This window comes from Pseudorasbora parva, chromosome 12 (assembly GCF_024679245.1).
Source record: "Pseudorasbora parva isolate DD20220531a chromosome 12, ASM2467924v1, whole genome shotgun sequence".
NCBI classification, from domain to species: Eukaryota; Metazoa; Chordata; class Actinopteri; order Cypriniformes; family Gobionidae; genus Pseudorasbora; species Pseudorasbora parva.
Window position 1 is genome coordinate 34,183,624 of NC_090183.1, and position 25,344 is coordinate 34,208,967.

Genomic DNA, 25,344 nt, shown 5'->3' on the forward strand with positions numbered 1-25,344 from the left:
CTTTGCTTGCACACAGGTGGCAGATATGCTGCTGGAGCTGTGTGTGACCGAGTTAGAGGATGTGGCCACAGACTCTCAAAGTGGACGCCTGTCGTCACAGCCTGTGGTGGTGGAGAGCAGTCACCCGTACACTGACGACACTTCCACCAGTGGAACTGTGAAAATACCAGGTCAACTTGTGCTTTTTTGTTTGTGCAATGAAGCATCCTTCATTATATAGCAGCCTTCACAATCTCATTAGTGGTGCTTGTCAAAGTGATATTATTGCTCGGTAGAATATAATCCCTAAACCTAAACATTAAACTTTGGCACAATTATGCAAAGTTCTTCAGACAATGTACTGCTATAGTATTTTAATGATGATGGGAATTAACCAACCATTATTATTTTATGATAAATATAATAAATATAACAATTTAAAAATCTATTCCTGTGATGGGAATTTTCGGCAGCCATTACACCGTTTTTCAGTGTCACGTGATTCTTCAGAAATCTAAAATGCTGATTTGATAATGGTAAGAAATGTTTCTTGAACATAAATGTTAAACAGTTATGCTGCATAATATATTTTTCAGCACCCTTGAAAAAGAAAGTTCAAAACAGCATTCATCTGATTTTTTTTGTAACAATGTTGAAGTCTTTACTGCACTTTTGATCAATTTAATGCAGTCTTGCTGAATAAAGGTATTAATTTCTCTAAAAAAATATTACTGCCCCCAAACTTTTGAATTATATTGTAGATGCTCTGTGAAAAAATAATAAGAATATTTACAAATATTTTTAATTGATTTAAATTATTTCAGGTGCTGAAGGGTTGAGGGTAGAGTTTGATCGCCAGTGTTCAACAGAAAGGAGACATGACCCACTTACCATTATGGATGGAGCAAATAGGATAGTGTCTGTTCGATCAGGTGACCTTATTTTGTATTTTCATTGTACCCTGGTCAAAAAGTTGTTGTTTGAACTTTTAGGCATTTAACTTTACTCGTCTCCACCCCTTCAGGCCGTGAGTGGTCTGATTGGTCCAGTGAATTGAGGATTCCAGGAGATGAACTTAAATGGAAGTTCACCAGTGATGGCTCTGTTAACGGCTGGGGCTGGCGCTTCACTGTCTATCCCATCATGCCTGCTGCTGGTACATCAGTTTAATATGACATCTCTTCATTTGTCATGCTTCATATGTAATATGATATGAGTGCATGACCTTTTATTGAATTATTCACAGGTCCAAAAGACCTTCTTTCAGACCGTTGCATTCTCTCCTGCCCTTCGATGGATCTAGTAACATGTCTGCTAGACTTTCGCCTGAACTTTGCTTCAAATCGCAGCATCGTGCCAAGGTTGGCAGCTTCACTTGCTGCTTGTGCCCAGCTCAGCGCATTGGGTAAGAGAAGATCCTATGAAAGAAGCGTTTACAGTTTTTTTATTTTATTTTATTTTTTTATCATACACACAAACAATATTTACCTTTCTGAAAATTAAATTGGCTATTCTTAAAAAAAGAAGAAGAATTAAATGTATGTATCTCTAAACAAACTGACTGTTTTTTAGAAATGTTGTGATTGTGTTTTCTTGTTTGTTTGTACGTTTTTACATTTGCCAATAGGGGGTGCAAAATACCAATTACTTTACTTAAATAAATGGTTTTATGGTTTAGGATGTTATCATGCTACCTAAATGTATATTTATATCATATCAGAATTGTAAAATTTTCAGAATGATTTAAAATAATGTTAATTGCTTTATTGGATATGAAATAACTAATGATACACACATAAATTATTTATTAATGAAATGTAAATATTAATACTAATAACTTTCACATATATTGTATAATGTTTTATTGTTCATTTCTATTTTTATTCTAAAATTTAAATGTCGATGTAAGGCTGTATGTTACAAGTTTATTTAATGCTATTCTGATTAAAAAAATGTCTGTCTCTCTGTTTCTACCTGCATGGTCAGCGGCTGGTCATCGAATGTGGGCCTTGCAGAGGTTACGCAAGCTCCTTACCACCGAATATGGGCAATCCATAAACATCAACCGCCTCTTAGGAGATAGCGAAGGAGAGACTCGCTCGATGGTTAGACGATCTACTGTGTTTGTAATATAATAAAATATCATTTTATTTTTAGTTGTATAGTTAACTTTTTTTGAATGTTGTGTAGAGTTTTACAGGGAGTGCATTAGCTGCTCTGGTGAAAGGACTTCCTGAGGCTTTACAGAGACAGTATGAGTATGAGGAACCTATTGTCAGGGGTGGCAAACAGCTACTCCACAGCCCGTTCTTCAAGGTGTGTTTGTGCCTAACAGAAATTCTTATTGTTTCTTGAAAACTCATCTAACAAACTTACTCTTTTATTTTTGTCTTGTTTAGGTGTTGGTGGCACTTGCATGTGATTTGGAGTTGGACACGCTTCCATGCTGTGCTGAGACACACAAGTGGGCGTGGTTCCGCCGCTATTGCACCGCCTCCAGAGTGGCAGTGGCTCTGGACAAGAGGACGCCGTTGCCCCGTCCTTTCCTAGATGAGGTAGGGATTTCTAATTCGAGAATGAATAATTTGAGAACTTCTTTCTTGATGGTTTAGATAATTGTTTTGGGGTTTTTTTGTTACTGTTATTGATCCTAAAAGCTCTTCATTTTCAACAGGTGGCAAAGAAAATCCGCGAGCTGATGGCAGACCATGAGAACATGAACACACTACATGAGAGTCACGACCTGTTTAAAAGGGAGCAGGATGAGCAGTTAGTTCAGTGGATGAACAGGTAATGTGTTTCAGCCTGTGAAACATAAGCAAAAATGCCTGTGTAGCTTTTAAAGGGGTCATATAATTATACATCCACTTTTACAAGCTGATTGTATGGAAAACTGTGTTGGCAGTGCCTGTACAAAACCAACCTATAATGAAAAAAATTCATCAAGTGTTTTTTAAATCTCCTTATATGTTCTCTAATCGAGCCGTTTGACCGTTTGACGTCACTTAATTATGTACCGTATTTTCCGGACTATAAGTCGCTCCGGAGTATAAGTCGCATCAGTCAAAAAATGCGTCATGACGCGGAAAAAAACATATATAAGTCGCACTGGACTATAAGTCGCATTAGGGCAGAGCTGGAGCCGCGCGCATGCGACCACCTGCTCGCGTGCACTCGCTCGTGCCCGCTTCACTGCATAACCCGAGCAGAAGAAAGAAAGTTTGAAGTGAGTGAGAAACTTGTAAGGGACTGGCGAAAAGCAGAGGTTACTTTAATTGTGATGAAGAAGAAAAAGAAATCTACTTGCGGACTGTAAGCAAGATGGCCAGAGCTGAAGGAACGAGTCCACAGAGGCTTGAACTCTCTGCCGCGCGAGACGAACGCTGTGAGAATCGTTCTCCGCTGCATGTTTTACTACATGCTGTTTGTATTTTGCAGAATAAGATTTTCTTTATGGGAGCATTTTGTTTGTGTTCAGTCTTTCTAAGTTGTTGTGTATAAGTAAATATTAGGCTACAGGAGCAGCATAGAGCGCATTCTCGCGGCTATATGTTTATTCTTGTCAGTCAGTATGAATTAAATTTGATATATAAGTCGCACCTGACTATAAGTCGCAGGACCAGCCAAACTATGAAAAAAGTGCGACTTATAGTCCGGAAAATACGGTAGATGGTTTATAATGGTGTCTGTTACTGTCAAAAAAATCGGGTTGTAACATTTATTACAATGCATGGATAACAGATGCATAGATAAGGCATTAGGTGAAACATCAATCTGTCAATGAACTAACGTATACATCAGTAAACACATAGCATTCTTGCTAACATTACCCTGCCAGTACATCAAGATAGATCATAGTGACATTACATTAACCAACCATTCAGAAATGTCCTGTTGAGCCTTAAATGTCAAATTTCGTTGGAGCCATCTTCTTGTCCTAGTCTGTCTCCGGTTCAAATTGATAACAGTTGCACAGATCTGTCCTCAGAGACTCTCGTCGCCGTTCTTTCGCCTCTACTGTTGTCAAGGGTAACACTCCTCGTGCCAGCACCAAGCGGCAACCTCCCGCGATCTCTCTTGAAGCCAATACGGAAGTAATGTAAACTGCAATTCCTCAACTGGCCACTAGGGACAGGCTCCAGAAGGGAGCAGAATCTCATTGTGCTTTAAAGCAGAAAAAAACATGTTTACAGCCTGGTACAAATTGTGGTTTTGGCTTATAAGGCTAATTTTGATCTTCATGACATCTCTGAGGGGGGTGAATTTTTTTATAACTCATTCGTTTACGTTATATAAAGCCTTAAGGTTCTGCATAATTAAGGGCGTAGTTACAAGTGGATAGCCATTTATCCGCCGTCTATAGTCATTGCGTCACCTCAGCTCCGCGCACATCCCGCCTTTTTGCCCATTTTCTGTTATCCGGGAGTGACACGCGTTGACTCGCTCACAAGATGGCAACGCCCAGCTCGCCCCTACTTTAAGCTTTAGAACGGCTTATCAGAATCCTATGGGTGACGTCACGGACGCTACGTCCATATTTTTTTACAGTCTATGGCCAGCACACAGAACAGAGGGGCGGGGTCATTTATCATTTAAAGCTGTATGCACTGAAATGGCTTGGTGAAAACAGAACTGTTTTTGATCAGGTAAAATTAGAAACTTGACCAGTTTTTCTTACAACACTAGAATTTTTAATTAAAGTATATTACAAAGTTTTTATTTAGACACTTAAGAATCATAAAAATGCCATTATATGACCCCTTTAAATTATGCTTTAAAAATAGTCAGGATTCCAATCATTTAAATTTGTGATTCGTTCATGTTTACTGTTATGTAGACGGCCAGATGATTGGACACTCTCAGCGGGTGGTAGTGGGACCATCTATGGCTGGGGACACAATCACCGGGGTCAGTTAGGTGGTATCGAAGGAGCGAAAGTCAAGGTTCCCACACCAACAGAAGCTCTAGCCACACTGCGTCCTGTTCAGCTGATTGGTGGAGAGCAAACCTTGTTTGCTGTCACTGCTGACGGGAAAGTAAGGCTTCATCTGCTTTTATAATTTATGTTTGCATTTTAAGATGTGTGTAATTTCCAACCAGCAAGGTTTCTTTGCATTTTTCACTATACATTTTCATTTGTGTGTGTGTGTGTATATGTATGTATGTGTATATATATATATATATATATATATATATATATATATATATATATATATATATATATATATATATATATATATATATATATATATATATATATTATACACACACACACACACACACAAAGACCTATGTTACATAGGACATCTGTTGTAGGAGTTGCTCTAATCTCTAATATCAGTTACTATGTCAGCTGAATAATGTCCTTAGTAACTTGTCTTTGCTGTCCTCAGCTATATGCTACAGGGTATGGTGCTGGTGGTCGGCTGGGAATAGGAGGTACAGAGTCCGTGTCCACTCCGACCCTGCTGGAGTCGATCCAGCATGTTTTCATTCGGAAGGTTGCTGTGAACTCTGGGGGCAAGCACTGTTTGGCTCTCTCCTCTGAAGGAGAACTGTACTCCTGGGGAGAGGCTGAAGATGGGAAACTGGGCCATGGAAACAGAAGGTCAGTCCTATATTGTTTTTACTACTGTTGTCTTTTCACATGGCACCTTTGGTTCATCTCATGCAATGACCTTCTACATACTTAACTTTGCATGTTCACAATTAAGACAAATGCTTACAGAAAAGTATAAGACTTGGTACCATAGTTGGATTTTGAGAACCCATACAGTGGTATTCTTTTGAAGTGTCTTTGGTTACACTTTATTTTGAGTCCACTTTAGACATTTTGCTAACTAAATGTCAACTAGCAGACATTTGAGTAATAGAAGACTGCCTGCTTTATATCTGCTAACATTTTATTTTGATGGTTCCCCAACATTTACTAACTTTAAGTGTCTTTGCAAGTACATAAACGTATTCTGCTTACCCGAAACTAACTAACTCCTGAGTTAGTTGACATGTTGCAAATTCTACTAACTACAAGTAACTATCTTAAGTGGACTATGTAAATTAAGTTTATACCATGGGATATTTCAGAATACCATCGAAAATTACAGGCTGATACCATCACTGTATGGTAGCACAGTTAGTCCTGTAGTTCCTTAAAGAAATGTGTCTGCTAGACTGTCACTGATTTATATAGCAAGTTGTACTAAGTGGTACAGTATGTGTGGTCTTTTCCCCAGCCCTTGTGACCGTCCACGCGTCATTGAGTCTCTCAGAGGTGTGGAAGTTGTGGACATTGCGGCTGGTGGGGCCCATAGCGCCTGCATTACAGCCAGCGGAGAGCTCTACACATGGGGCAAAGGTCGTTATGGTCGCCTGGGTCATGGAGACAGTGAGGACCAACTTAAACCAAAACTGGTGCGTTAATTATGCTTTTTTTTTAAATAAATGTATAGCATGGAAATAATTAATGTTGCAATAAGAGAATGACATGAATACACGTCATAATTTTTCTAATTTATAATTTTTTTTTAGTACAATATAAAATAAATATTCTGATATTTAGGGATGCTAAATATACTTTAGTTAGTAGTGTAATGTATAATGATATATAATGTATAATATGTGCCTTGCCTGTGCATGTGTATAGGTGGAGGCTCTGCAGGGTCACCGGGTCATAGACGTTGCATGTGGCAGCGGGGACGCCCAGACTCTGTGTCTGACTGATGATGACATGGTGTGGTCATGGGGGGATGGAGACTATGGCAAATTGGGCCGAGGAGGTAGTGACGGATGTAAAGTGCCTATGAAGGTGAGACTGCTTGAGCAGTTATTCAAGTGTCAAAGGTTTTTTTTGTTTAGGGATTCCTGTATTCACATCTCATTCTCTATTTCTCTGCTTAGATTGACTCATTAACTGGATTGGGTGTTGTGAAAGTGGAATGTGGTTCTCAGTTCTCTGTGGCTCTCACCAAGTCTGGAACAGTTTATACATGGTAGTCAATCCCACAATACAGTGGTACCATAAACTGATATTTCGTTTAGTGAAGACTCATATAGAGTTGTTTACATGTTCATATGTATTTTAGGGGAAAGGGTGACTACCACAGGCTGGGACACGGTTCGGATGATCATGTTCGCAGACCCCGGCAGGTCCAGGGTTTGCAAGGCAAGAAGGTCATCGCTATAGCAACTGGTTCTCTTCACTGTGTATGTTGCACAGAGGATGGTAGGTCATCTGGACTTTTTAAAATTTAGTTAAGCAGGCCTTTGTAACCCTTGTTATCTTGTTCAAGAGCATTTTTCAAAAGCTTTTTTAAAATATTTTAAATTTAGGGTCTCTGGGGGTCCTTAAATTCTTACATTTAGTTGTATCAAATTTAAGCCCATAACAAGTCTTAAATGGTGAATGAAAAGTCATTATTATTATTTCAAGAGGTCATACATTTGGAGACAGTAAAACAGGAGTTGTGTAATGGCTTGTGACTATTAGGCCGGAGACACACTGCAAGCGTGGCGTTTCTGCTGCGTGTCAGCCGTGGGGCGGCTGCCTGGCGTTTTCTCTGTCTTTGCACACCAGAAGCGTGTCTGATGCGGAGCTACTGCTGGGAAGCCCTATACTCCATGTTAAATATAAATATATTGCCTATTGATACACCAAAGACAACGTCGGCAGTAGCGAATGAATATTTCGTTCTGTATTGACAGGTTTAATATTTTAAAATCGATAATTATGTTGTTTTTTATTATTACAAGTAGGCCTATATCTGCATTTATGTGAACCTAAAGACTTTCAAACATGAAAATGTCATTTATTAATATGTATTCGTGTCAAAATGGCATATAAACATCTTTTCCTATGCTATTTTGCCTAGAAACGCTTCCAACACGCTTGCGTGTCACGTGAAAAATTGGCGTCTCTTCTATTTGAAGCATGCACGCGTTTTCCGCGCGGCTTGGACCGTGCGTGAGCCGCAGGCAGTATGCAAGCGCTAACCGGTTAACATGGGAGCCGAAATAAAAACGGACACGCCACGCAGCCAAGACGCTCACGGCACGCTTGCAGTGTGTTCCCGGCCTTAAACCTCGAAAGGCGTTGATTTAATGAAATATGCGTCGGCTGCACTTTTCAAAGGAAAAAATGTGATGCTGTTGAGCACTATAGATTCACTTTTTCAGGGTGGTTTACGATCTATGAATACTATGCATTTATGCCAATCGTTTACTCATGACCTGCTGTTAAAAGATTATGACCTTATGGTGTTTATATCTTTCTTACATATTTGTTGAATTCAACATTTGTTGAATTTCTGAAAAGTTCAGCTACATTGTATGCAGGCTTATGGAACAGCTATATTTCTGCTGTTCCAGAAGCACCATCTGCATTTTCATTCAGCCGGTGGATTGAAAAGAAGCTAAAAATTCTAACTATGCTCTTCTTAAAGTGTATATATATATATATATATATATATATATATATATATATATATATATATATATATATATATATATATATATATATATATATATATATATATATATATATTATAAAATCCTATTTTAAGTATGTACTACTTTATAATTTGACTCACCCCTTTTCTTATAAAGGCTGAAATGTTAGGTTTAAGATTTTATAAAACTTCTTTCAAAACCTTTATTATTTCAACAGTAAAGTTGTTTGAATAATCAATTTATGGTTTGGATGCTACCATAGATAGACCCATATGGTATTAATTTTATTTGTGCTTAAAAGCCTTTAAATTTGATATAAAAAAAAAAGATTTTTTTAACTCCACCTTAAATACATGTTTAGTATTTTCTTTTGTCTGACACAGTCTGTATACTTAGTTATTTGTATTTTGTCAAGTATATGCTAAAAACATGAATGTAAATGCACAGGGGAAGTGTATACATGGGGTGACAATGATGAGGGTCAGCTCGGTGATGGGACCACCAATGCCATTCAGCGGCCCAGGCTGGTGGCAGCACTCCAGGGCAAGAAGATCAACCGTGTGGCTTGTGGGTCAGCACACACACTTTCCTGGTCCACTAGTAAACCGACCAATGCTGGAAAACTGCCTGCTCAGGTACCATTCCACCAAATATAGCTCAATCACATAAGACTACAAAAACCCCCCCAAAGAGCTGAATATTTAACAATTCAGCCTTTTAAATGTGCTAATTGCTGCATGTCAATAATTCATTGTTTGTCTGCAGGTTCCGATGGAGTACAACCACTTGCAGGAGATTGCCATCATAGGCCTGAGGAACCGATTACTGCTACTGCACCACATCTCTGAGCTCTTCTGCCCCTGCATCCCAATGTTTGACCTGGAAGGAAGACTGGGCGAGACTGGACACGGCGTCTCTGTTGGCTTTGACACACTCCGGGGAATCCTCATATCACAGGGCAAGGTGAGGATATTTTAAAGGAGTCTTATTTATTTTAATTATAATCCCTAAGTATATGTACTTTTTAATTTTGGTTTTCAATATCTATAGGAGGCAGCATTCCGTAAGGTGGTGCAGGCCACCATGGTTAGAGACCGACAGCATGGCCCAGTGGTGGAGCTGAACAGGATACAGGTACACTTCTATACAAAACTGCACACACGGGTTGAGATTTGCATTCAATCATATCTTTAATTTGGCATACAAAATACAGTGAATACAGGTGCCTATGTCGGCAAATTAAAGGTGCCCTAGAATGAAAAATTGTATTAACCTTGCCATAGTGAAATAATAAGAGTTCAGTACACGGACATTACATACTGTGAGTTGCAAACAACATTGCCGCCTCCTTCTTATGTAAATCTTGGGCAAGAAAAAACAGCACAGAAAAATAAGTTATTCTGAACATAACGCCAACTGTGACGCAATTGCTGGGATAATTAATATGTACGCCCCCAACATTTGCATATGTCCGAATATATGTTCATTGTCAGGCGGAACTGCGAAACCAAATCATCAAGTAAACCAGCTTCATGCGAAAATAGCAGAACATGGACACAAATGTCATAATCCAAGCTGTGCAGGGGACTTGAAGACTTTTCATACCCTTCCCACAGATATTAAAAAATGTTAACAGTCATGGTTGATGTTTATTATAATCGGATACCGCAACAATTTAATTCAAGATCATTAGTTTGCTCGGGCAATTTCAAGCTAGCTTCGCTCGGCGTCTAAAACTGAAGAAAGGGGCAATTACAACTATATTCCTGCAAGCAGTAAGTATCGATTTATCCACTTATTGACTGTTTAAACAATTTCTGATTACACTGAATTTTTTTTAGAGAGACAGCATTGTCTAGATAACGCAAGATGGGAAGGTAACAATAGGAAACTCCAAGTACCATACCAAACTAAGTTGTGTGTCTAATGGCTGAAGTTAATATTATTTTGTATTACAAAATACAACCGTAGAATACGTATGTCATACTAGTTTAGGTACTTACAGATTGCTCACTCGATCTTTCTAGCTAACGTTACCTTCTCCACCATATAAGTTAAAACAATAGTCATTTGACAAGGCAAAAAAAATATATGTATATTTTTGAGAACTGAAGTGTGATGTTTTTGCAGAGTACATTACAGTCACTGCGTAGCCTACATTGTGACTAACGTTATATAAAAATGCAATATCGTTGACGAAAAAAGATGAGTCTAGAATGTAGTTTAAACAAATAAAAACTTGAACTAAAAGCACTGGTTTTGATACACCGGATGATCTGAAAACACCAATAAACAAGTAGGCTGCATTTTAGCAATCTCCATTTGAGATGTTCTGCTTAAAGTGTCATTCAGTCGGTCTGTGTTCTGTCAGGACCCGCGAGTCGCTTGTTTTGTTTCCGATTGTGTTAGCTGAACAACTGAACTTGTGTGAGCTGCTGAAATAAGCCAATCAGAGCAGAACTCAACATTAATATTTATGACCCTTCCAAATAAGACAAAAACAGCATTACATCCTAGGGACAATTTATAGGGTTGTAAATGGACCTGTAAAAATTTACCTTTTTCCCTTAAATAAGCCGCATAAACTCTATGTAGATATCAGAGAACAATTTAACATATTGTTTCAACTCATTCTAGGGCACCTTTTAAATGGTTGCCCATTTTGGTGTTGTTATTAATATTTTTTAACATTTTTCTATGTATTTGTTTTAATTTTGAGAAAACTTTGACCAAAAATGCATGTTGTTTTCTCAACAAAGCTAATTTTTTTTTGTTTAATTTCCCACTTGGTTTGAGAGTTCATTAGGATAGTAAACAGAATCCAAAATTAACAGTTACTTTTAATGGGCAAAAATAGCTAGTGGGTGCTCTGTAAAATCTTGTCCCTTTCCCTAATCGCTGTAATTACCATTGCATTTCCTGCTCCTTCCTGTCTGCATGGACACACAAGTACTGTGTACACCATATGGTTTATTATCATTCATTTTATATTAGTTAGCATTTTGAGTGAGAGTTTGCAGCACTTAATCTTAATATTTTGAGAGCTGTTCATTAAACATCATATGAATTTGTTAATTTATTTTTAGATCTGCTTGTCATGAGATTGACCCCCAAATATGTATCGTCATAGATTCATTGGCCCTCAAATAGGGCCCCTGGAGTCTGGCAGGGATCTGCAAAGTCTTAGAGCCTGAAAGCAGATTTATACAGTACTTCAGAGCAGAAGTGCTGAATATGGAGATGTCTATAATAATTCATCCATTCTCGTTCTTTCTGTCAGGTTAAGCGTTCCCGCAGTAAAGGAGGACTGGCAGGGCCAGATGGCACCAAGTCAGTGTTTGGGCAGATGTGTGCGAAGATGAGCTCTTTCAGCCCAGACAGTCTGTTGCTGCCACACCGGGTCTGGAAGGTCAAGTTTGTGGGTGAGTTTGTATTTATAGAGTGATGATTTGATTTTACGTGAGTAAGGGGCATTGGTGGGGAAAATTTCACACCCCACTGATTGCTCTGAATCAGTTGATGAGTTGGTTAAATGACCCAAAATGCAGTCACGTGAAAACATCCACATCACTTGTTGGCCAGATGTGTCCAGGAAAAGCCAGCAGACAATGTGCCGCTTTTGTCATACTATGGAGAGATGTCTGCGTGGGCTGATTTGTATCACTGGTCATCATAAAATACATGGTTTGGGCACTTTAGGCAATCAAAACCAAAATGAAGCACGGTTTACTGCACTGCAAATGGCAAAGGCAAGTCACTTCAGGAGAAAGCGTGCATTAATTTAGCTAAACTGAGAGATGAAAAAGGGCAGTTCTTTAGGCAGTTGAGTCTGTTCAAAGTCGGATCACGTTCTCGCCACAAATTAACCACTATAGTGTTTGTTTAAAAGCGTATCAAGACCACCTCTTCAAAGAGGTCTTGTTACGCTTGTTTGGTCTACTTTTGGTGCGCACGGGTGCAATTTAATGTATACTTGCCCAAACGAACCGCACCAAGGAAGACAACGAATTATAGTGCGATTCAACAGAACTAAATGAGGCAGGTGTGAAAGCGCCCTTAGTTTATGTCACATCTACACCGTGTTGCTTACCTTGTGTTTGTAGGTGAGTCGGTCGATGACTGTGGTGGTGGATACAGTGAATCTATTGCTGAAATGTGTGAGGAACTACAGAACGGTCTCACTCCTCTCCTCATTGTCACTCCGAACGGGCGAGACGAGTCCGGAGCAAATAGAGATTGCTTCCTGCTCAACCCAGCTGCCAAGTCCCCTCTGCACATCAGCATGTTCCGCTTCCTAGGTACCACCTGCTTGTTTCCTACACTGAAAATGCTTTCAAGACTTGATGGGAAAAGTCTATTATTTCACAGCTGCACTTTCATTAGATCTGTTGATATACCATTCTTTCTTATTTGTAAACAGGGGTGCTCCTGGGCATAGCAATCCGTACAGGAAGTCCTCTAAGTCTGTATCTGGCTGAACCTGTGTGGAAACAGCTGGCAGGCATGAATCTGACAATCGCTGATCTCAGTGAGGTAGGTGTAGGTGTGTGTGTGTGTGTGTGTCAGGGATGTAAACAGCGCGCTTTTTGGTGCTTCCTGCTTTTTTCACGTCAGTTTGGGTGACTTGTGTGAATCGTCCAGATCCTAAGAGTTTTTTAGATGGGGGGGGGGGGTCTGATTACAGTTTCACCAACAGTAATTCTGGATTGCCTCCACCAAACTGTAAATATGAGCTAAGTAAATCAGAACACTGAGCGGAGCGCCAATGAGCCGGATGAACCGCTAGTGTTGCTTCTGGCTGTGAATCTTCTGTGAATGTCTGTGGTATCTGCCACTGCAACAGATTTCTCCCTGAGACCAGAGTTCGGTGCTGCGCCTTCCCGTCTTACTGGCAAAATTCTGGTGAGATCAGGGTTAGGTATTGTTGGTTTATATTGTTATACAGGGTTTTTCCTGCATAGAGAATTATGAGATGGCCGTCTCCGTCTGTCGACAAAACTCAGACAGGCAGACTATTGCTTAGATTCAGCCTGTTGTGATAATCAGAAATATCACATGATCCTTCAGCAATCACTCTTATATTATGATTTGCTGGTACAAAGTCATCTAAAGCCATTCCATAGCTGAATGTGCGGGACAAGGATATTATTTTAATACTATTTCCATCATTAAATTAAAGTTGATGGAAATTTGTCTTTCCTCCGCTACAGCTGTAAATCATCATCTCAGTTCAGCATTCAAACTGCGAGTCGTGTAGCCTACGGTTACTACAGTCAGCAGGTAAAACTCTCTTGAAGATCATATTCCCATAGGGGCAGTAGCCTTTACTGCTGTCTGTTTAATGTCAAACAAAAGATAAGGACATCACTCACTGCTCTGGATTGAATAGCTTTTGTAAGTTTAATAAGCATTAATCTTTAATTTAAACAGTTATAAATGTGCAGTTATTTTACATTTGATTATTTATTCAATTTCTCTACCTAAAAACTAATGTTAGACCTACCTGAAAAATATGAAAAGCATTGTTTATTTTATTAGTATCTTTGCTCAATAGTATTTATTTGTGATGCTGCTTGTATTTAAGTTATTTTGTTGGACTTTTATTAGTACCTTTTCCCTGAACATAGCAAATACTGAACCGTACAGAAACCGTGAACCTACAACTGTGATACAAACCGAACCGTGAGCAATCAGTACCTCTCTCTTTTTTGACCATACATGTGTTTGCATCCGGTGTGTGTGTGTGTGTGTTTGTGTGTAACAGATGTTTTTACCATTAACTACTAGTTTTTTTCTATGTTTTTGGTATTTTGTTTGTTTTTTGTTTTTTTGCATCTAGCACATCAGGATGTATGTCTAGTTGGAGCTCATGGCAAGGCCTCTTAAATCCTTTATTTAAATGAACAGAATGAGAGCACATACCTCTTGTGCATTCTGTACATTTCATGCCGGTCATCTGACATGGATGACTGTCATAAACCTACCATTCTTGATGCACATGTACTATAAGCAGCTTTCTCTAAATCTGTGTGGTATGTTTGTGCTACAGTAATACTCCATTTCTCAGCAGTTGCTTACATCAAATTACAGGAATGTTAAGCAGTTATACAAATATAACTATTTTAATTGAATGCTCTCTGAGATATGGAGTGTGTGTTAGAGAATATGCGCACATGCACGTGTGATGTGTAAAAATGAATGTGAGTTGTATGCATCTCCTGCATTCACGCTGAGATCATGTGTTGCTGAGACGTCTGCAGTGATGGCGTTTCTCAGTGCAGGATGTCTCTTGCTCACAGAGCAGCTGTTGTTGTTGCTTTTGCCTGGAGATATCAGAAAGGTTAAAGAGAAAGATTACCAAGCACAAGACAACAGTGAGACACTGACTGTGATGCACTTAATGACACCCACACATTCCTTTCATTCCTTTGCTATGGTCATTTGCACAGGTTTAGATTATCTTTAGTCACCTTTGTTGAATGAATCTTGAATAAAAAAGTAATGAAAACAGTATCGTCCATTAAAATATAGTCCTGGTAGATCACTTGGAAGGAAACTATCCATATTTAAACATTCTAAAGTAAAATATCTAGCTTTTGGCGGACCGCCTTTCGTATTCTACTTACAAAGAAAGTGTAACGCCTCTCATATTTCGAAATGTTACGTCCGACATCGTGCAAGTTACACTTTTTTTTCCCGTAAGTTTGTACTTTTATAATGAACGGATGCACTTTTTTTGGTCTTCAGATTTTGGGTTGCCATTCACTGCCATTTATAAAGCTTTGATTATCCAGGACATTTTAAATACATCTCCGAATGTATTCGTCTGAAAGAAGAATGCCGTATACCTAGGATGCTTTAGCGGGAGTGAATTATGGTATCGATTTTTCAAGTGAACAATTCCTTTAAATACAAATTTTGCCTTAATTACTCCTTATTAATAGTGTGTAAATATTAGATTTACTAAAATAAAGTTTTACTTGCTTTTCACAATATTTTACATCTGACCTCACCTTTTCTTTTGTTTCAGGTGGACAAGGATTTCATCCCCGGTCTGATGTATATCAGAGATAATGAGGCTTCTGCGGAGGAGTTCGAGGCTATGCCTCTGCCCTTCACTGTGCCCAGTGCCTGTGGACAGGAAGTCCAACTCAGCTCCAAACATTCCCACATCACCCTAGAGAACCGGAGTGAATATGTTCGGCTAGCAATAAACTACAGGTGTGACCTTATTTTTTTTAATTTATTTTTTTTAAGTGACCAACACATTTTTAGGAAAGAGATGCATCATAAATATATATATTTCTGATATGTTGTCGTTTTGTTCTTCTAGGCTGCATGAGTACGATGAGCAGGTTTCTGCAGTAAGGGAAGGTATGGCACGTGTGGTACCGGTGCCGCTCCTCTCTCTCTTTACCGGCTATGAGCTGGAGACCATGGTGAGTGCGTGTTCAACATAAACGCACACTGAGCAAATATGTTGTCAGGAATTCTTATTAGTCTTCATGTCACTTGTTTGCGTTGTCTAGGTGTGCGGTAGCCCGGACATCCCCCTGCACCTGCTCAAATCAGTGGCCACGTATAAGGGAGTGGAGCCCACTGCTCCTCTGATCCAGTGGTTCTGGGAAGTGATGGAGTCTTTCTCCAACACAGAACGCTCGCTCTTCCTCAGGTTTGTCTGGGGTCGTACGCGCCTCCCCAGGACCATTGCAGACTTCCGTGGACGAGACTTTGTGGTGCAGGTAATTTGTGAATCTGAAAAGTCCCACTTAAAGTGATAGTTTCCCCTTAAATTAAAATGTACCGACTCGTTTGTCAATCCAAACCCATATGAGTTCTGTCTGCTGTCCGAATGAATTGTAATTTTATATAATTACAGCCATCAGAATTTGTAACATAAGGCAGTGTGTCCACCAAAACATGTTAGCCTGCTGAAAACACCTAGCTGTGAACGCTTGCAAGCATTTTGGCTGTGTTGTGTTTTTTTTTTAGGTTGAAACGCTTTGCTTGCTATGCAACGGAAGTGTTACAAGCATCTTATTTCACAGATTTTTTTGTATTGTTTCTATATAAAAATGTCAATACAATGCTCTGGTTCTTGTTTTAAATTAATGTTACTATGTTACTTTGTTATGCTTTGATGATGTTGTACAAGCAGAATGTGGCGGGTGGTCGGTGTTGTATTTTTCCAACCCCTCTTACACTGTCATTGGACAACTGAGTTAAACACAGTGCTCATCACAATCACTTTTTACCCTCTTGGCGACCAGTAAACGCTCATGGCATTTAAAAACGCAGCGTTCCCATTGAAAACAATTGGAAAAATACACCAGCCACGTGAAAAACAAAACACTTCAGTTCTACAGAAATCTTTCTAATATGCTGATTTGGAAACGTGTTGTCTTATCACTGTTTAAAACTGTTTTATAACTGCTTTATTCCTTGAGTAGAAAGTTTAAAAGAACAGCGTTTATTTAAAATCTGTTTGTATGTATGCGTGTTGTACAATGTAAATGCTAATTTTTCGAGTTTTTGCCCTCTTTGTCCAGGTTCTGGATAAATACAACCCACCCGACCATTTCCTCCCTGAGTCCTACACCTGCTTCTTCCTGCTCAAGCTGCCTCGCTACTCTTGTAAGCTAGTCTTGGAGGAGAAACTAAAATACGCCATTCACTTCTGCAAGTCCATTGACACGGATGACTACGCACGGATTGCTTTGAGCGGAGAGCCCGCAGCAGATGACAGCAGTGACGACTCTGACAATGAGGATGCAGACTCGTTTGCTTCCGACTCCACGCAGGATTACCTGACAGGACACTGAACTCTTAACCCCTGGTTAAAACACACACAAACACACGCATATACAAACACACACACACACAGACACAGTGTGGGTAGCCTTGAAAATAAGCTGACGAGAAGAAAGTTTTAAATGAAAACTGAACGGAAGATGTTTGTTTTAACCTCACTTATTAATGTGCATAGACACAAATACAACTAAATGAAGAGAAATAAGTGTATATCATTATGTGCAATTAGCTTTAAAGCACTATAAGCTGGTGAAAAGCAAGATAGAGAGATTTTTTTATTATTATTTTGTTGTGAAGAGAACAAGGAAGACGGGAGAAACTACACATCTCTTTGTGTTAAACATTGTGTTCACGTTTTATTGCAGAGGACAGACCGCGTAGCCTAGCACTGTGGTAAACGACTCCTGACAGGTGTCTGTGAAGATCTTCACTTTCATTTTGTTAAATAGCTAGTATTATGAATTTTAGCTTCGCCTCTTTATTTGAGAACAGCAGTGTTTCTTTAAGAACCTTTTTTTAACTTGGAGCAGGATGTTTTTTTTCCTTTCTCATTTGATCAGTGGAAGCCTGATCGGGGGTTGTTTTTAGGTCGTCGGTCACTGTTTCCTCTCCTCCAATATGTGTCTGCACTGTTCTCCTTATGGAATGTATATAATTTGATTGTGCCATGTGTTTATGAGAAATCTCATTCCCATGTTATAAATAAATGTTAATTTCTGTTAATAAATTTAAACCCAATTTCTCTCGTAAGTTTATTATTTAGACTTTACATGATTGGACTTAGTCTTAATTTGACCCTCCACAATTTAAGGCCTTAAAGTCCTCTAGGGGTGGCCCCGAATAGTCGAAGATTTGATGCATCGTTATGCAGAGCCGTATTCCACCACCTTCGCGGGTGTTAAGAGGATCATACCATTTCGGCAATATGGGGGTGCTCAATTTTTAAAGACGTGGCGCTCCTTTAAAATTCAAACACATTGTTTCAATGAGTGTAAGTGCTCACGCGGCTTTAAAATGTTATGAGAAAACATTTTACAAATGTTTATCCCCATGACTTTTTATTTAAACCTAAATTAGAAAGCCATTGTCAGTTCGTCTGTCAGTTGGCAGGCAGTTTGGTCGCTTTATAAAAAGTTTTTGCTGTGTGCAGTGTGTAAAGGAAAATAAGTTTTACCCTCCTGCTGACTAGTGTCGTGCCCCTCCCAACCCATTCACACACACATAGATGATTCGACTATCAATCGACCATAGAGAGATTCGACAATTCGAATGTGTAAATCCTTAGTCGGGACAGCGCTGAAATCCAAATCAATCTTATTTACTTTATTAGCATGTTACAGGTCTTTAAATGAACAATTAATATTTGCAAGTTAATACACAGAAAAAAAGTTTGCCTTGGTAATCTTTAATCAAAATCTGAAAAGTAACTTCCGGTCTGAAATGGCGTTCCTTCTCAGATGATGTGAGTTTAAAAGCTTGAGTTTGATATGCTTAACCACTCCTCTCCAAACGTTAGTCTCCTATGAGCCAGAGATGGAGAGGAGGAGCGCTGAAGTAAAACCCTGACAATCTGTTCTATTTTACTTGGAAATACGTCACAGCACTGAAATCAAATCAGTTGCAACATCCGGTTCACTGGGACTTTAATGTCTTTAAATTAGAGCAGAAAGTTTTAAATTAAATCTCATGGCATTAAATTACGCTTAAAGGGACAGTTCACCCAAAAACTTTCATTCATCATATAAACGATCGAGTCTATTCAGAACCTTTTGTGTTTTTGTTTTGATTTTGAATTTAAATGATTGTGCATTTCCATGTATTTGCACATTTGAATTGGGGAGAAATGTTATACAGATTTTAAAGAGAGAGCGAGGAAAAAACTAGCCTAGAGATTGAAATGTGCATGTTTTTTTTTCTTCCCTTAATTACTTAATTATACTTTTGTACACTAGCATTTGGTGTGTTATTTTTTACATTTTCACCAACATCAACAGCTTGTATTTGTTTTTGTTATGCTCTATGACCTCAATGGCAATATTATAAATCAATGGTTTAATATTTTTGGGACATTGAACCCCACCAGCGAATTTTTGTTTAAATTTGAGGTAACAATTTACAATAAAATTTCATTAGCTAACATGAATTAATAATGAACTGCTCTTCTACAGCATTTATTATTTGTTAATGTTAATTACTACATTAATCAAATCAAAAGTTATATTTTAACTAGTGCACTTTAAACTAACATGAATAATGAACTGCTGTATTTTTATTAACTAACATTAACAAATACAGTAACAAATGTATTGCTCATGGTAAGTTTGTGTTAGTTAATGCTTATTTGTAAACAAATTAAACCTTATTTTAAAGTGTTACCGAATTTGAAAATGTAAGCCCTGCGTCATACTTTTTATCCAGTTTTGAGACTGGATAATAATAAATGATAATAAAATCATCCGCATTCTGAAAATGGATTACCGGTATTATTTATCTAATATTTGAAATCCCATAATATGCAAGCAGTTTGCCATGTTTCAAGTTAACACGCTTTAGATTCCGTCTACTTTGGTTTTGGTCTTGTCTGGGATTCAGACCTTTTAAGACGCATTCCTCTGAAACACTGACATAAACTGTTTAACAAAATCCCCATAATGACCTGCACAACTCATACTGGCTTATTTTGTGCAGAGTGAGCCCTTCCACCCACATGCAGCCAGAGGAAAGTCAAGTGATGTTTACCCGTGAGTCGGCTGATCCATCTAGCTCGGCGTATGTTACTCTTGGTTCACAGACTTTGTTGTTAATGGATGACAGCAGTAAGCTCAGAGGTCAAAGGTTACATCGTAAACCCGCCTCCTCTATCTTCTGCGTCAAAGTCTAAGGAGATGAAAGGATATTAGGGGTGCATGACAGAGAGGAAAGAGGGGGGAAGTGTTTTATGATGGCTTAATTTGGCTGTGAAATCAGGAGCATTCTTCACCGTCTTAATGCTTTTTTTCTTTCTTTCATAAGCAGAAATCACAGAGCGCATTATGCTGGAGTAGGTCAGGTGCTCTACTTACGCTGGGTTGGCTCCAGGCAGGCAGAAGAAATGAACCAGGGATGTAAAACTGTACTTCATTTAGAATGCAGCAGCAAGGTCAGACTTTACTGTACATTTTCTCACAAATCGTTCAAATGGCCTGAACAGGGTTTCCACAGGTCTTAAAGTCTTAAAGGTGCTATATGTAAGTTTTTGACTGTACTAAAGCATAAAAAATATTGTATGTTTGCAGATATTTAGGAAACATGCTGAGTTTACACACTCATTTCAAAGTAAAATAACTGGCTGTTTTTCTAAGAACTGTGTTCCGTGTCAGAATATCTGTTTTTCTTTTGGTCTGTATGAAAATGCATGTTTTCAGTTTACCCAATAGTGTTTAGACACCGGGGTTGCCAGTTGCCGGAAAACGGGGTTTTGCTGCAATGGAAGCCGGCAAACAAACTGGGTCAGAGATCACAGATTCTACCTAACCTAAAAAGCCTCAGCATCCATCTAAAAATCTCTGTAAACGGAAGCACATTAAAATACGGATAAACCAACTCATGAACTCGCGCAAGTCTCCTCGCTTTCCATTGTCAACTGCTCTTGTTCCTGTTGGGTGTCCTTAAACTGGCATGAGGGTCAAGTCTGAGGAGGAGGGGGGCGGGGAAAACTATATTTTATATTTAGAGTGCAGTACCCATTTCAACCACTAGCGGTCATTCTTACATACAGCACCTTTAGTTCAGTTCAAATTAAAATATCCTGATTAACCCCATCTGATTACCTCCATCCTGATTAAATATCCTGATTACCTCCATCATCCAAGATGATCATTGTTTTCTTTCTTCAGTCGAAAGGAAAACACGTTTTTGAGAAAAACATTCCTTGATTTTTCTCCTCACTATTGAGTTCCATTGCAACTAAAATGTTGAAGGTCCGAATCAGTTTAGTTTTAAATGACTTCAGAAGCTCTGTGTGATCCGAGACGAGGAAAGGAGTTTTATCTAGTGAAACGATCAGTCATTAAAAAAAAGAACATACTTTTTAACCTTAATTGCACATCTTGCACTGCTCTATGCTCGCCAGTGATGGCGCAATTACGTCAAAAACATCACACTAGACGTGTGTGTGTGTGTGTATGTATATGCACAAAACATGCACGTTTTGCCATTGAGATGACTTGGAAAAAGTGTCCCAACCATTCTGAATACGCACACACACACACACACACACACACACACGCTGGTCAAAATTGTTGGTACCCCTGGTAAATATGATCAAATATGGCTGTAAAAAAATCTGCATTGTTTATCTTTTTGACCTTTTATTAAAAAAAAAAAAAATCTAACCTTTCATTGAATTAAAAGAATTGAAAATGGGGGGGGGGGGGGGGGGGGGTCAATCACATTATGAAAAATGCTTTTCTCCAAAACATGCTGGCCACAATCGTTGGCAACCTTTTATTAAATTCTTTTTGCAACCTCCTTTTCCCAAGATAACAGCTCTTAGTCTTCTTCTATAATACCTGATGAGTTTAGAGAACACCTGACGAGATTAGAGACCATTCCTCCATATTGAATCTCTCCAGATCCTTCAGATCAACAGATCCATGTAGGTGCTTCTTCTCTTCAGTTCACTCCACTTGTTCTCTATAGGGTTCAGATCAGGGAACTGGGAATGGAGCTTCATTTTGTGTTCAGTGAAACATTTGTGTTGAATTTGATGTTTGTTTTGGATGGTTGTCCTGATGGAAGATCCAACCACAGCCCATTATAAGATTTCTAGCAGAATCCATCAGGTGTTTTTATTTTTTTTTATTTTTTTTTAACTTTTGGTATTTGCTAGAATCCATGATATCATGTCTCTGAACAAGATGTCCAGGACCTCTAGCAAAAAGAATAGGCCCTCAACATTAAAGATCCAGTGGTATTTTATTTCCTTATTTGCACCAAACACATTTGGTAAATTTGCTGCCAAAAAGATCTTTTTATTGTTTCATCTGACCACAGAACCATATCGGTCACTTTTATATTCCCAGTCGTGTCTGACAGCTGAATATGCTGGAGTTTCTTTCTCTTGAAACCCTCCCAAACAACATGTGGTGATGTAGGGGTTGTTAGATTTTAGATTAGGCTTTCTGACCCCAAGACTCAACTAATCTCTGCTATTCTCCATCTGTGATCCTTGGAGAGTCTTTGTGCACTCAAACGTTCCTCCTTGCCGTGCATTAGGACAATATACACAGACGTCCTCTTCCAGGCAGATTCGTAACATATTTAGTTGATTGGAGCTTTTAAATTATTGCCCTTATGGTGGAAATGGGGATTTTCAATGCTTTAGCTATACAGCCACTTTCTATTTTGTGAAACTCAACAATCTTTTGTTGCACATCAGAAGTATATTCTGCGGTTTTACTCATTGTGATAAATGATTAAGGGAATTTGGCTTTTGTGCCTCCTTATATTTATACTCCTGTGAAACGAGACATCATAGCTGGGCAATTTCATGTTCCTTGTCACCCTGGTGTGCTAAAAAATGTAAATATTAATGTAATTATACTTCAGAGATATTTTACTCATAAAACATTCTAGGGGTTCCAACAATTGTGGCCAGCGTGTTTTGGAGAACTTTTTCATTTACTTCAATGAAAGGTTGGATTTTTGTTTTGTTTTTAATTTTTTTTAAATAAAAGATAAAAAGGATCAACAATGCAAATACATTTTTACAGCCATATTTGATCTTATTTACCAGGGGTACCAACAATTTTGACCACTGTGTCAGTGCGTGTGTGTATGTGTATATGCACATACACACATATACACGCACTACATACTGTGTCAGTGCGTGTATGTATGTGCATGTGTGTATATGTATGTATGTGTATATATATATATATATATATATACATATACATACATACATACATACATACATACATACATACATACATATACACACATACACATATATATGTATATGTATGTATGTGCATATACACATACACACACGCACTGACACAGTATGTAGTGCGTGTATATGTATGTATATAAAAAAATTAGCATATCATGAAAAGGTTCTCTAAACGAACTATTAACCTAATCATCTGAATCAACTAATTAACTCTAAACACCTGCAAAAGATTCCTGAGGCTTTTAAAATCTCCCAGCCTGGTTCATTACTCAAAACCGCAATCATGGGTAAGACTGCCGACCTGACTGCTGTCCAGAAGGCCATCATTGACACCCTCAAGCGAGAGGTAAGACACAGAAAGAAATTGTATCAAGGCACCTCAGTGGGAAGTCTGTGGGAAGGAAAAAGTGTGGCAAAAAAACACTGCACAATGAGAAGAGGTGACCGGACCCAGAGGAAGATTGTGGAGAAGGACCGATTCCAGACCTTGGGGGACCTGCGGAAGCAGTGGACTGAGTCTGGAGTAGACACATCCAGAGCCACCGTGCACAGGCGTGTGCAGGAAATGGGCTACAGGTGCCGCGTTCCCCAGGTCAAGACACTTTGGGCTACAGAGAAGCAGCACTGGACTGTTGCTCAGTGGTCTAAAGTACTTTTTTCGGATGTGAGCAAATTTTGCATGTCATTAGGAAATCAAGGTGCCAGAGTCTGGAGGAAGACTGGGGAGAAGGAAATGCCAAAATGCCTGAAGTCCAGTGTCAAGCACCCACAGTCAGTGATGGTCTGGGGTGCCATGTCAGCTGCTGGTGTTGGTCCACTGTGCTTTATCAAGGGCAGGGTCAATGCAGCTAGCTATCAGGAGATTTTGGAGCACTTAATGCTTCAATCTGCTGAAAAGCTTTATGGAGATGAAGATTTCGTTTTTCAGCAATACCTGGCACCTGCTCACAGTGCCAAAACCACTGGTAAATGGTTTACTGACCATGGTATTACTTCTTGCTCTTCCTGTCGATTCAGTAAATGAAATGTTATGTAAGAAGAGCTGAATTCATTCAGTTGGGTTGCATAAGCACCCACCTTTGTAGGAGGGCATGTGTGTGGGCAGTTTTTTCAGAACTGACTTTTGGAGGAATTTTGTAATTAGGGGAGCTCAGACGGCTGGGATCCTTTGATGGCTGGGTTCATTGGAGGTTTTTTCATTGGAGGCCACATATTATGCATATATATATATATATATATATATATATATATATAGGCTTTTATATATATATATATATATATATATATATATATATATATATATATATATATATATATATATATATATATATATATACTGATGTTCACCAGTATAAATGGACTCCCATGCACAGAATCACGCTGACATAATGCTACATTACATCCAGGGTTTATTCTTTGTAAACTGTGCAAGAAGTGCTTAGGAAATATACATTTAATCAAAACCGCCACCTGATTGAAGCAGTAGTTTCTTGATTACTCTCAAATCAGTTCCCTCTTCAGTATCATGCCATCATCAGTGCATGTTAAAACGAGGAAAAAGTCTCCCTTTTACCTTAATGACAGCAGCACTTCAGCATGATCTCTACAAGTTTGTTTAAAACTTGATTATGTTAATATCACAGATTTTCTTGTTTCATTAGTGACTCAGACATATCTATATTTCATATTCATGTTTAACAGGAACATGGTTTCAATAAGAACTTTTTTTTCTTTGATTATTCTTTCATTATTTTTGCTGTGATTGCTTAGGACAGTGGTCAGGAACCCGTGGCTTATGAGCCACACCGGGTTTTTGTCTCACCCCTTGCAACAAATGATCGGTAAAAAATTTGGCATAACCACAGAGATGTATGGAATCAGTCCCGTCAAATGTATTGCGGTCACGCATAAAAAATTATCAGCTTGAATCAAAATTTTAAAAACACATGCGATAATATAACGTGCAAAACTGAAAAATCAATGCAAAGTTAACCAGATTCACAAACAATGCGGTCACAGAAATAAAAATAATAAACATGAGTCAAACAAATATTGCTGAACTGAATCATGAATTAAGTTGTCTTTTCTGATCTTTAAAAAAAAAATTGTATGCCTGTGTTCTTTTCTCCTTTACTCTTGTATCTGCATTCTGCGCTTTGAATTTCCAAATGTTG

At 38.6% G+C, this 25,344-nt stretch overlaps 2 protein-coding genes across 3 annotated transcripts in view; both read left to right on the forward strand.

The window, feature by feature from the left end:
• Positions 1-17,973, forward strand: part of herc2 (HECT and RLD domain containing E3 ubiquitin protein ligase 2) — a 67,345-nt gene extending 49,372 nt beyond the window's left edge. For both annotated transcript variants that reach the window (XM_067459956.1, XM_067459957.1), the window contains exons 69-92: positions 17-170; positions 804-911; positions 1,004-1,135; positions 1,226-1,384; positions 1,966-2,084; positions 2,170-2,295; positions 2,379-2,534; positions 2,654-2,769; positions 4,817-5,015; positions 5,373-5,587; positions 6,213-6,390; positions 6,623-6,784; positions 6,877-6,968; positions 7,062-7,201; positions 8,872-9,059; positions 9,190-9,387; positions 9,475-9,558; positions 11,705-11,846; positions 12,528-12,722; positions 12,845-12,957; positions 15,455-15,645; positions 15,758-15,863; positions 15,954-16,166; positions 16,974-17,973. In XM_067459956.1, the coding sequence (XP_067316057.1) occupies positions 17-170; positions 804-911; positions 1,004-1,135; positions 1,226-1,384; positions 1,966-2,084; positions 2,170-2,295; positions 2,379-2,534; positions 2,654-2,769; positions 4,817-5,015; positions 5,373-5,587; positions 6,213-6,390; positions 6,623-6,784; positions 6,877-6,968; positions 7,062-7,201; positions 8,872-9,059; positions 9,190-9,387; positions 9,475-9,558; positions 11,705-11,846; positions 12,528-12,722; positions 12,845-12,957; positions 15,455-15,645; positions 15,758-15,863; positions 15,954-16,166; positions 16,974-17,246 (3,759 nt within the window). In that variant the 3' untranslated portion in view covers positions 17,247-17,973. The remainder of the gene's footprint in view (positions 1-16; positions 171-803; positions 912-1,003; positions 1,136-1,225; positions 1,385-1,965; positions 2,085-2,169; positions 2,296-2,378; positions 2,535-2,653; positions 2,770-4,816; positions 5,016-5,372; positions 5,588-6,212; positions 6,391-6,622; positions 6,785-6,876; positions 6,969-7,061; positions 7,202-8,871; positions 9,060-9,189; positions 9,388-9,474; positions 9,559-11,704; positions 11,847-12,527; positions 12,723-12,844; positions 12,958-15,454; positions 15,646-15,757; positions 15,864-15,953; positions 16,167-16,973) is intronic.
• Positions 17,974-20,157: 2,184 nt separating this feature from the next.
• The window catches only part of oca2 (oculocutaneous albinism II), a 118,629-nt gene continuing 113,442 nt past the window's right edge, over positions 20,158-25,344 (forward strand). The window contains exon 1 of the mRNA XM_067458455.1: positions 20,158-20,374. The gene's annotated coding sequence lies outside the window, so the exon portion shown is untranslated. The remainder of the gene's footprint in view (positions 20,375-25,344) is intronic.